The 13,055-nt window shown below is 48.8% G+C and overlaps 1 protein-coding gene across 2 annotated transcripts in view; it reads left to right on the top strand.

The window, feature by feature from the left end:
- LOC118087457 (transducin-like enhancer protein 1) overlaps positions 1-13,055 on the top strand; it is a 50,521-nt gene that overhangs the window by 11,359 nt on the left and 26,107 nt on the right. Inside the window, exons 5-7 of one of the 2 annotated variants that reach the window (XM_035120112.2) lie at positions 993-1,037; positions 10,852-10,914; positions 12,301-12,375. In XM_035120112.2, the coding sequence (XP_034976003.2) occupies positions 993-1,037; positions 10,852-10,914; positions 12,301-12,375 (183 nt within the window). The remainder of the gene's footprint in view (positions 1-992; positions 1,038-10,851; positions 10,915-12,300; positions 12,376-13,055) is intronic. The other variant, XM_035120111.2, reaches the window with a different exon arrangement.

The following is a 13,055-nucleotide window of genomic DNA, read 5'->3' on the forward strand; positions in this document are numbered from 1 at the left end:
GATGATGATAGCATCTGTGTTATGCTTTCAAGAGCTTGTAATCTAAATGCAAGGTAAAAGCGGGCGGCGCTGTGGTCGAAACCACTGAGCCTCTTGGGCTTGCCGATCAGAAGGTCGGCGGTTTGAATCCCCGCGATGGAGTGAGCTCCCGTTGCTGTGTCCCAGCCCCTGCCAACCTAGCAGTTCAAAAGCACGCCAGCGCAAGTAGATAAATAGGGGGGCAGGAAAGTAGCAGGTGTTTCCGTGCGCTCTGGTTTCCGTCATGGTGTCCCGTTGCTCCAGAAGCGGTTTAGTCCTGCTGGCCACATGACCCGGAATAACTGTCTGCAGACAGAGGCCGGCTCCCTCGGCCTGAAAGTGAGATGAGCGTCGCAACCCCACAGTCGCCTTTGACTGGACTTAACCATCCAGGGGTCCTTTACCTTTAATCTAAATGTGAGGACCCTTTGGCCCTCCAGATGTTTCTGAATTTAAAATATTATTATTATTTATTATTATTTTTTGCACCGCCCTATACCCGTAGGTCTTGGGGCGGTTCGCAATGCCAAGTTGCAATCTCAAAGGGCAAAACGCATCATAAAAAACAGTTAAAACAAATTACCAATGCTATACAAACTAATTTAAAAAATGCGCTGCCCAACAAAAGCCCCAAGCCACAAGTATAAATACAAAAATCCAGATTAACATATAGCATTTAAAAAGAAGTTATAGCAACCCCACCCAAATAAAACAACACACACACACAACCAAGTTAAAACCCCATCACCTACGATTAAAATTCCCATCTTCCGTAGAACACAGGCCATGTTTGCTGAAGCTAATGGGAGCTGCAATTTGGCAACATTTGGAGGGACATTTTGCTGTGCGCCCATTAATGTGGACGGGAGACTGAGGCCAAGAGAGACTGACTGTGTTAGCCGCTTATATGCACAGGATCCTTTCTCCCTTTTAAAAAATAGTAATAATCTTTTTTAAAAAACTTTGTTTTGCAGTACTACGAAATGTCCTACGGTTTGAACATCGAAATGCACAAACAGGTACATTTATTTATAGATGTGTTTGTGTGTATCTATAGATGTGTTTGGCTCTGATCTGATAGGGCCCTCCAGGTGTTGTTGTTGTTTAGTCGTTTAGTCGTGTCCGACTCTTCGTGACCCCATGGACCATAGCACGCCAGGCACTCCTGTCTTGCACTGCCTCCCGCAGTTTGGTCAAACTCATGTTCGTAGTTTCGAGAACACTGTCCAACCATCTTGTCCTCTGTCGTCCCCTTCTCCTAGTGCCCTCAATCTTTCCCAACATCAGGGTCTTTTCCAAGGATTCTTCTCTTCTCATGAGGTGGCCAAAGTATTGGAGCCTCAGCTTCACGATCTGTCCTTCCAGGGAGCACTCAGGGCTGATTCCCTTAAGAATGGATAGGTTTGATCTTCTAGCAGTCCATGGGACTCTCAAGAGTCTCCTCCAGCACCATAATTCAAAAGCGTCAATTCTTCGACGATCAGCCTTCTTTATGGTCCAGCTCTCACTTCCATACATCGCTACTGGGAAAACCATAGCTTTAACTATACGGACCTTTGTCGGCAAAGTGATGTCTCTGCTTTTTAAGATGCTGTCTAGGTTTGTCATTGCTTTTCTCCCAAGAAGCAGGCGTCTTTTAATTTCGTGACTGCTGTCACCATCTGCAGTGATCAAGGAGCCCAAGAAAGTAAAATCTCTCACTGCCTCCATTTCTTCCCCTTCTATTTGCCAGGAGGTGATGGGACCAGTGGCCATGATCTTGGTTTTTTTGATGTTGAGCTTCAGACCATATTTTGCGCTCTCCTCTTTCACCCTCATTAAAAGGTTCTTTAATTCCTCCTCGCTTTCTGCCATCAAGGTTGTGTCATCTGCATATCTGAGGTTGTTGATATTTCTTCCGGCAATCTTAATTCCGGCTTGGGATTCATCTAGTCCAGCCTTTCGCATGATGAATTCTGCATATAAGTTAAATAAGCAGGGAGACAATATACAACCTTGTCGTACTCCTTTCCCAATTTTGAACCAATCAGTTGTTCCATATCCAGTTCTAACTGTAGCTTCTTGTCCCACATAGAGATTTCTCAGGAGACAGATGAGGTGATCAGGCACTCCCATTTCTTTAAGAACTTGCCATAGTTTGCTGTGGTCGACACAGTCAAAGGCTTTTGCATAGTCAATGAAGCAGAAGTAGACGTTTTTCTGGAACTCTCTAGCTTTCTCCATAATCCAGCGCATGTTTGCTATTTGGTCTCTGGTTCCTCTGCCCTTTCGAAATCCAGCTTGCACTTCTGGGAGTTCTCGGTCCACATACTGCCTAAGCCTGCCTTGTAGAATTTTAAGCATAACCTTGCTAGCGTGTGAAATGAGTGCAATTGTGCGGTAGTTGGAGCATTCTTTGGCACTGCCCTTCTTTGGAATCGGGATGTAGACTGATCTTTTCCAATCCTCTGGCCATTGCTGAGTTTTCCAAACTTGCTGGCATATTGGGTGTAGCACCTTAACAGCATCATCTTTTAAAATTTTAAATAGTTCAGCTGGAATATCATCACTTCCACTGGCCTTGTTATTAGCAATGCTTTCTAAGGCCCATTTGACTTCACTCTCCAAGATGTCTGGCTCAAGGTCAGCAACCACACTACCTGGGGTGTATGAGACCTCCATATCTTTCTGGTATAATTCCTCTGTGTATTCTTGCCACCTCTTCTTGATGTCTTCTGCTTCTGTTAGGTCCTTACCACTTTTGTCCTTGATTATGGTAATCTTTGTACGAAATGTTCCTTTCATATCTCCAATTTTCTTGAACAGATCTCTGGTTTTCCCCATTCTATTGTTTTCCTCTATTTCTTTGCATTGCTCATTTAAGAAGACCCTCTTGTCTCTCCTTGCTGTTTTTTGGAAATCTGCATTCAGTTTCCTGTATCTTTCCCTATCTCCCTTGCATTTTGCTTGCCTCCTCTCCTCCGCTATTTGTAAGGCCTCGTTGGACAGCCATTTTGCTTTCTTGCATTTCCTTTTCCTTGGGATGGTTTTCGTTGCTGCCTCCTGTATGATGTTACGAGCCTCCATCCATAGTTCTTCAGGCACTCTGTCCACCAAATCTAAATCCTTAAACCTGTTCCTCACTTCCACTGTGTATTCATAAGGGATTTGATTCAGATTGTATCTTACTGGCCCAGTGGTTTTTCCTACTTTCTTCAGTTTAAGCTGGAATTTTGCTATAAGAAGCTGATGATCTGAGTTACAGTCAGCTCCAGGTCTTGTTTTTGCTGACTGTATAGAGCTTCTCCATCTTTGGCTGCAGAGAATATAATCAATCTGATTTCGATGCTGCCCATTTGGTGATATCCATGTGTAGAGTCGTCTCTTGTGTTGTTGGAAGAGAGTGTTTGTGATGACCAGCTTGTTCTCTTGACAGAACTCTATTAGCCTTTGCCCTGCTTCATTTTGAACTCCAAGGCCAAACTTGCCAGTTGTTCCTTTTATCTCTTGATTCCCTACTTTAGCATTCCAATCCCCTGTAATGAGAAGAACATCCTTCTTTGGTGTCATTTCTAGAAGTTGTTGTAGGTCTTCATAGAATTGGTCAATTTCACTTTCTTCAGCACCAGTAGTTGGTGCATAAACTTGGATTACTGTGATGTTAAAAGGTCTGCCTTGGATTCGTATCGAGATCATTCTGTCATTTTTGAGATTGCATCCCATTACAGCTTTTGCCACTCTTTTGTTGACTATGAGGGCCACTCCATTTCTGCTACAGGATTCTTGCCCACAGTAGTAGATATGATAGTCACCCGAACTGAATTCGCCCATTCCCTTCCATTTTAGTTCACTGATGCCCAGGATGTCGATATTTATTCTTGTCATCTCATTTTTGACCACATCCAGCTTACCTCCACTCATGGTTCTTACATTCCAGGTTCCTATGCAATATTTTTCTTTACAGCATCGGACTTTCCTTTCGCTTCCAGGCATATCCGCAACTGAGCGTCCTTTCGGCTTTGGCCCAGCCGCTTCATCAGCTCTGAATCTACTTGTACTTGTCCTCCGCTCTTCCTCAGTAGCATGTTGGACGCCTTCCGACCTGAGGGGCTCATCTTCCAGCGTCATAACTTTTATATGCCTGTTGTCTTTGTCCATGGAGTTTTCTTGGCAGGGATACTGGAGTGGCTTGCCAGTTCCTTCTCCAGGTGGATCACGTTTAGTCAAAACTCTCCACTATGACCTGTCCATCTTGGGTGGCCCTGCATGGCATAGCTCATAGCTTCTCTGAGTTATTCAAGCCCCTTCGCCACGACAAGGCATTGATCCATGAAGGGGCCCTCCAGGTGTTCTCAAGGTTGTGAGGCTCAAAAGCAGACGCCAGAAATTGCTATTCTCAGCAAGGCTCACTTCCTGTCTAGATTGGAAGATCTTTGGGGCAGAGACCCAGTATGATTTTGCTTCCCTCCAGGTGTAGGGGGAAGCAAAATCATACTGGGTCTCTGCCCCAAAGATCTTCCAATCTAGACAGGAAGTGAGCCTTGCTGAGAATAGCAATTTCTGGCGTCTGCTTTTGAGCCTCACAACCTTGAGAACACTTGAAAGTGGGAGTGCATTATCTGCAGTTGCTTATGCCCGATATTGCCGCATATCCGATTTAAATCTACCGGTATTTATTATTTGTCCTTTTCCACTCAATTCAAATTATGATTTGGCTGCTCGTTTTAAATCCACTCCTGCTAGCGTTTTAAGCTGTTTACAAATTTTCTCGGCCCTGCCAACCGCAGAAGCGCGGCGGGTGTTGTGCGAGAGAGAACAGGGTCTTTTCTGTGGCTGCTCCCAGATTGCGGCATTCCTTCCCGAGAGAGGTTAAGACTGGCTCCCTCCTTGCTGGGCTTTTGGTGGCCTCGAACAGCTGCAAAACAAGTTTAGGCAAATTCTGGGAGGACGAGGCTACAAGCAATGGCTGTGTTGGGAGGCAGAGATTGCCTCTGAACGCTCCTCTTCCAACCTTTCCCAGAGGCATTAATCTGTTGCATTTGTAACCCACCTCCAAGGAGCCCCGGGTGACGTCCACACCTCTCCCCGCCCCCCCCTTGCAATTTTATCCTAACAACAGCCCTGCCAGGTAAAGAGTCAGCGAGAGAGAGAGAGTCAGCCATTGGCCCCGTAAGGCCACGCACAAGGGGCTGAGCGGGCTAGGATTCGAACCCTGCTCCCCAGCCCCCCGACACTCTTAAACAGGGCTCAGCAAACTTTTCCAGCAGGGGGCCGGTCCAATGTTCCTCAGACCTTGCGGGGGGCCGGACTATATTTTGGAAGGGGGAAAAAAATGAACGAATTCCTGTGCCCCACAAATAACCCAGAGGTGCATTTTAAATCAAAGGGCACATTCTACTCATGTGAAAACACGCTGATTCCCAGACCGTCTGTGGGCCGGATTGAGAAGGCGATTGGGCTGGATCCGGCCCCCGGGCCGTAGCTCTTAAACCACCTTGCTCTGCCCTGGCATCTGCTGCCTGCCCAGGGTGGGGGAGGGGGTAGGAAGACCCCCCATCCGATCGGGCAGAAGCCTATTTATGGCTCGGCACCATATGGAAGCAGGTTTCCTGGTAGAGCCTCCATCTGGTCCTTTCTCCGACTTGTCGTCCCCCCCACCCTTTCTCTCTTTAATTTTGCTCCCTCTTGGAATTCTCCTGCCACGGCTGCCAGCTCTACGCGCGCGCACACACACACACACCCCACAACCGCTGCCCCCCCTAGCTCATTTCCTCTGGCAGGATTTACAGCTGACTTCAGGTGCCGCTGGCCGGCTGCCAGAAGCCTGTCTGCGCTCCTTGGGGTTCCCCCCCCTTCTCTCTCTTCCCCCCACCCCTCACCTTTTAACGAGGGCTCGTAACTCTGGACTCTTGACAGCCCCTGCATGACAAATAGGAGCTGGGCTTTTGGGGGGGGGGCTGCTTTTAGAGTTATCGCCTTGGCCGTGGCAATGGATCCTTCTTGCTCAGCTCCACCCCGCAAACGTCTGCATGGGTGCCTCTCCTTAAATGCAGCCCATCTTCCCCCAGTTGCGGGCTTCAGGCTATAGAAGGTGTCATGCGCCGAGCCGAGCCTTGGAGGTACACCCAAAGCAGTTTTTTTCCCCATCACTGATGGGCAGGTTCTTATGGCGAGTGAGATCCTTGGTGTGCTGAGCTCAGGCAGGCAGCGGTGCCTCTCCTGGAATTGAGAAAGGGGGTCCCTCCTAGGCTGGCCTGGAGATGGCAGCTGGGATTGGGCCTTCTGCATGCAGAGCAGGTGTCCTGACGCTGACCTATTGGTCTTTCCCTAAAAATAAAGCAAGGTGCTAGACCTCATGATACCGAATCGAGGGATGGGCTGAGCAGGGAACTGGAAAGCTTTTACTGAGTCAATATGCACCTAGCCTATGACAGCCAACATTGATGCCAAAATTTGGCATCGCCTGAGCTCTGCAAGTGCAGCTTTCTCACGACTGAAGTGTCCCAGGAAATTGGCAGGGAAACCAAAACGCTTGTTTGTAAAGCTATTGTACTACCAACCTTAGTGCGCGCTTGTGAAACGTGGACCACTTATAAACGCCCTCTCCAACTCCTTGAAATCCAACTCCATCAACGGTGTCTCTGAAAGTTTTTACACATCGCATGGGAAGACAGGCAAACTAATGTCAGTGTACTGGAAGAAGCAAAGATCACCTGTGTCGAAGCAAGGATTCTTCGTCATTAACTTCGCTGGACTGTTCATGTTGTGCGGATGCCTGATTATCATCTTCCAAAGCAACTACTCCATTCCCAACTTAAAAATGGAAAGCGTGATGCTGGTGGTCAACAAAAGAGGTCCAAAGACCGTCTCAAGGCAAATCTTTAAAAATGTAGTATAAACACCGACAACTGGGAAACACTGGCCTGCGAGCGCTCGAGTTGGAGAACAGCCTTTCCCAAAGGTGTCGTGGGCTTTGAAGATGCTTGAACTCAGGACGCAAGGGAGAAATGTGCTAAGAGGAAGGCACGCTTGGCAAACCTTCACCGGGATCAACTCCTGCCCAGAAACCAATGTCCCCACTGTGGAAGGACGTGTGGATCCAGAATTGGCCTCCACAGTCACTTATGAACTCAGTGTTAAAACCGTGTTCATGGAAGGCAATCTTACTCGGCTACGAAGGATTGCCAAATGAGAAGCAGCAACACTGGCTGGCAGCATCTCTTCGGGTTTTTACACAGGGAGTGCTGAAAATTGAACCCGGGATCTTCAGCATGTAATACAGATGTTCCACCACTGAGCTACGGACCCAGAAACTGGATGAGGGTTCAACTCGGAGGGTTCAACGGGGTTGTGAGGCCTATGCAAATAATTTCCACCTTCCCCCACAGAGATTCAATTTTCCTCCCCACACTGCAAAGCTGAGGGGTTCATAGAATCCTGCAATTGTAGAGTCGGAAGGGACCCCCAAGGGTCATCCAGTCCAACCCCCTGCAATGCAGGAATCTTTTGCCCAGTGTGGGACTCGAACCCACAACCCTGGGATTAAGAGTCTTGGGGATCTGCCGACTGAGCTATCCCAGGTTCAGGAGCACGGATTCGCACTCTTTGCCTTTTGCTACCTGCTTCGAGCTGCCGGGCAGTCGAAATAGATGTGTTAGTAAGTAGGAGCCGAACCTCCCATAAGCCGTACTGGCAGCAGACACATGGCACATAAAAAGGTGCTACAAGCTGAGCATGGGTCCACAGTGTAATGCAGCAGCAAAAAAGGCTAATGCTATTCTAGGCTGCATCTACAGATATACATATATATATATATTGTGTCCAGATCAAGGGAAGTAATAGGACCGTCCTATATTTGCCTTGGTCAGACCCCAACTGGAGTCCTGTTTCCAGTTCTGGGCCGCCGCCATTTGGCAATTCGGTAAGCGTGCAGAGGCAGGCAACCAAGATGGCCAGCGAAAACCCTGCCTTATGAGGAACGGTTGAAGGACCTGGGTATGTTTTAGCCTGGAAAAGAGGAGAGAGGGGAGCCGTCTTCAAATATCTCAACGGCTGCCCCATGGAAGAGGGAGCGAGCTTGTTTTCTCCTGCTCTGGAGGGTAGGACCAGAACCAACAGATTCAGGGTTACAAGAAAAGGAGATTCTGGCTAAATCTTAGGAAGGACGTTCCAATGGTAAGTGCGGTTCGACAGTGGAACGGACTCTCTTGAGAGGCTCTGGGCTGCTCTTTCATTGGAGGTTGGATAGCCATCTCTCAGGGATCCTTGAGCCCTGGTTGTGACTCCCCAGTCTACGATTCTATGATATGAGAACAATTTCGTTCCCAGTACATATTCAGGCTGGGATAGGCCCGTCTTCTGTGTGCGCAGGGATTTGTATCAGAGATGTATGAGCCCAACAGTGGTCTGAAGTTCGTACAGTTTTGACTCTCCAAGAACCAGGCCTGCTCTTGAGTTGCTGCTCTGGAGTTTATGGTTCCTGCCGACTGTCTCGCCAGAGTGGTGCATGCTCTGGTTATCTCCCGCTTGGACTACTGCAATGCGCTCTACGTGAGGCTACCTTGGAAGGTAACTCGGAAACTACAACTAATGCAGAATGCGGCAGCTAGACTGGGGACTGGGAGCGGCCACCGAGACATCATATAACACCGGTCCTGAAAGACCTTCATTGGCTCCCAGTACGTTTCCGAGCACAATTCAAAGGGTTGGTGCTGACCTTGAAAGCCCTAAACGGTCTCAGCTCAGGATACCTGAAGGAGTGTCTCCAACCCCATCATTCAGGCCGGACACTGAGGTCCAGCTCCGAGGGTCTTCTGGCGGTTCCCTCCTTGTGAGAAGTGAGGTTACAGGGAACCAGGCAGAGGGCCTTCTCGGTGTTGGCGCCCACCCTATGGAATGCCCTCCCATCAGATGTCAAGGAAACAAACAACTATCTGACTTTTAGAAGACCTCTGAAGGCAGCCTTGTTTAGGGAATTTTTTTTAATGTTTGATGTTTTATCGTTTTTAATGTTCTGTTGGGAGCCACCCAGAGTGGCTGGGGAAACCCAGCCAGATGGGCGGGGTATAAGCAATAAATTGTTGTTGTTGTTACTTAGGAAGTGTGAGTTTCTGGGTTCAAATTCCAGCAAGCCCCACTCAGCGTGGTCAGATAGCTGCACCTTTAGAAATGCCATGGGGGTACATAACCCTCCTTTGCACACCGAGACTCCTGACTTTGTGCCCTGACATCTCCAATATTATTATCTTTTAATCCGGCGGCAGCAGGGGCTAAATTCAGGCAGGACTTTTACCCGAGAAGGCCGCCCTTTTCCCATCCTACTGTGGACATCAGAGCTTGCCAATGCGGCTTCACACAAACCAAGCCCAAGCCCCGATTTCCCAGTTTCTGGTCTGCAGATTAATTTTACCCGTAGCCTAGGTAATTATTATTATTATTATTATTATTATTATTATTATTATTATTATTTTATTTTGGACAGGGGGTGCAATGAAACACTTTGCTGTGGTTTTGCAAAAAAGCCAAACTCCGGTTAAACGCTCTTGCCTTTCGGGGGAAGGCAGGAGAGTGATTTCTGTGTGCCGAAGCAGGCTGTCGATAAATATATTTTCCCTGCAGAAAAGGGGGGAGGTCTTGGGGAGAGGAAGCTGTGGGGGCTGCGGAGAAGCAGGGGAGGGGGAGGGGGTGGGGGAAAGCCTGCCAAGTCAGGCCTGATCATTTTTCATACCCCGAGCGTTAAAGTGCCACTAAATTGAACATTAACGAGCGCGAGTGAATTGGAGGCTGGCTCGTCCCCCAGGAGCCAGCCCTGCCCATCGGTGCATTAAGGAAGGAGAATCCATTACTGCCAACCCCAGGAGAGAATTAAATCTTTCCCAGAAAGTACCTGCTGGCGATGCCTCGATTCCTCTATTCCTGCCTCTGTCCCCCCCCCCGTGCCTCCCCCTCCCCCGTTTTTGGCGGATGTGCGATCGAGCATCTGGTCTCTCTGGCGCGAAGCTTTCATTTCCCCGCAAAGCAGCGTAGAAACGGGGACTTCTAAGCACCTGTGTGTTTATAGGAGGGTGCAGCCGGACTAGGGGGGTCTGTGGCCTGGGGGGGGGGAATCACGAGGGCCAGTTGAAAGCGTCGGGCAGGGGCCACACGAGGCTCCTCGTTCCCTACTCTGAATGAAGGTGCCTCTGCCACAGGTGGGAAGGTAGTGGCGCCCAGTGGTTGCGTGAGGAAAACGGGGGGGGGGGGGACGAGGCTGGTTGCTCTGTATTTATCTAAGTGTAATGCGAGCTGGTCTTTGACCGTATTATTATTATTATTATTATTATTATTATTATTATCATCATCATCATCATCATCATCATCTAAGTGTATACTCCACAAAGAAAACATTCAAAAAATAAACAAAGGAGAAAACAATAAAATTATCCACTAAGGAACATTACCTACAAGGTTTTTTTTTTAAAGGTAACAATTGATGAAGAACAGATTAAAACTGAGCATCTGGGGGGGGGGGGCTTGCCTCAGGAAGAATGTTTTTAGCAGGGGCCGCAGAAGAGTACGGCGACGGTGCCCGCTTGTCGTCAAGAGGCAATGAGTTCCAAAGGCACATGCAAATTCTTGCAAATTCAGAGCAGGTGTTAACCTGCCACAGATCGAAGTGGCCAGTTGGGAATTTATGGGGAGAGAAGGTCTCTACTGATCCCAAGCCGTTAAGGGGATTTATACGGCCCCTGATTTAACTCTTTGCCTCCAGCCGAGAAGTGTCAATGCAAAGCTCTGTTTTCTGTCTAAGCCTGCCCTGTCCCCCCCCCCCCAATCCTCCACTTCCTCTCTTGTCTCTCTTCCTTGCCTTTGCAGACGGAGATTGCCAAGCGACTCAACGTCATCTGTGCTCAGCTCATTCCGTTTTTGTCCCAGGAGGTGAGTGTCTTGCCTTCACACACACTGTTCTAAATATGCCAGCCATGCCCTTTCGCCGTTGACTCCATTCCTTCTCCTTCCTGCTTTTCCATCCTCCTACAACAGATGCAAGGGGGGACTGCTAGCCAGAACATGCATTAGTGTTGCTGTTGTTACAAGCGAAGCCTTCAAACTGAACTTGGCAGCACGGGGCGTTGCCTCTCGGGATGCCAGCCATGCCCTTTCGCAGTCGACTCCATTCCTTCTTCCCAGTTTATCTTCCTCTACAATAGATGCCAGGGGGCTGCTAGCCAGAGCATTTATTAGTGTGGCTGTTGTTACAAGCGAAGCCTTCAAACTGAACTTTGCGGCACAGGGTGCTCTGGGCTCGGGATGCCAGCCATGCCCCTTCGCAGTTGACTCCATTCCCTCTCCTTCCTGGTTTTCCGTGCCCCTACAGCAGGTGCTCAGCGTCCTGAAGATGCGAGGGCTTTATATTATTAGTGGCAGGATGTGTAGACTGTTGAAGTGAGACACTCACCTGGAATTTGTAGCTCTTTCTCTGGATGCCAGCCAGCCAGCCATGCCCTTCCAGAGGGCACTCCATTCCACCCCGCTCCGTCCCAGTTTCCTGTCCCCTGCAAGAGGCACTCAGCATTCCATAGCTGCTGAAACATGCGCAGTCCTCTTTAGGATCTCAAATTTGAATTTTGCACTGCCTCTTTTACCTGTTACTTCTGGTACCTGGCGGGTAGCTCAGTTGGTACAGCATGAGTCCCTTAATCTCCAGAGTTTCGGGTTGCGCACCGCGCCAAACCCGGAATTCCCGGAACAGGTTACCTCTGGTTACTAAATCGCAATTTGCGCATGTGCAGAAGCATCAAATCGCGACCCTCGCGTGCGCAGGTGCGGCGCTGCGGGTTGCGAACACGCCTCCCGCACAGATCACGTTCGCAACCTGAGCGTCCACTGTATACTGGAGAGATCAATAAGGGCTGGACTTTTTTGACAGAAATGTTTGTTTTGATCTAACTCCACCTTTGCTTTTTTTAAAATAGTCTTTATTAGTTTGTTTTTAAAATTGAACGTACAGCAAACATACATTTAACATTGTTACAAAATTTGAAATAAAAAAAGAAATTTAAAAAGAAGAAGAAGCTGGTAGACAACTGCCCTGGACACTGAATTGACCTGCGCCTCCATGGACAGCTGTGAGTCCAAAATGACTCCCAGGCTGTGCACCTGGTCCTTCAGGGGCACAGTTACCCCATTCAGGACCAGGGAGTCCCCCACACCTGCCCGCCAGCCTTGATCCAGCCTTGATGGAGGCCCCCCCCCCCCGGGCTTCCTTTTTCTTTTCTGATGCACTCGCTAAATTATCCTTTCCCTCCCTTTTTTTCCCTACAGCATCAACAGCAAGTCGTACAGGCAGTTGAACGAGCCAAGCAGGTGACTATGGAAGAAGTGAATGTTGCAATCGGGGTATGTGGACCCCCCCTTCCCTCCCATGCTCTTGGGGGAGCCCAAAGCCTTCCTCTCCTCCCCTCCCCACCCCACCCCAAACCCTTTAACTACCTAGAGCAGCTCAGGAGGGGTGGCTTTGAGCTTCTGGGTGTTGCTGAACTATAAATCCCACCCTTATCCCGATCCCTTGGCCTTACCTTGAAATGAAAAAAAAAACGGTTCAGGAAAATGGAAAAAAAAACGGTTCAGGAAACGAACGATTCCTCTGCCGCGTTGGGGGGGGCATTTAGGTTTATAAAATATTATGCATGGTGGATAGAGCAGAGGTTTTCAACCTTTGGGGGTCCACGGCTCCCTTGACCAGCTATGTTTTTTCTGCATGGCACCCCTGTTCTGCCCGGACACTGAGGTCCAGCACCGAGGGCCTTCTGGCGGTTCCCTCACTGCGAGAAGACAAGTTACAGGGAACCAGGCAGAGGGCCTTCTCGGTAGTGGCACCCACCCTGTGGAACGCCCTCCCACCAGAGGTCAAAGAGAACAACAATTACCAGACCTTTAGAAGGCATCTCAAGGCAGCCCTGTTTAGGGAAGCTTTTAATGTTTCTGTATTTTAATGTTTTGTTGGAAGCCGCCCAGAGTGGCTGGGGGAACCCGGCCAGATGGGCGGGGTATAAATAATAAATTATTATTATATTATT

Source organism: Zootoca vivipara, chromosome 6 (assembly GCF_963506605.1).
Source record: "Zootoca vivipara chromosome 6, rZooViv1.1, whole genome shotgun sequence".
Taxonomy (NCBI): Eukaryota; Metazoa; Chordata; class Lepidosauria; order Squamata; family Lacertidae; genus Zootoca; species Zootoca vivipara.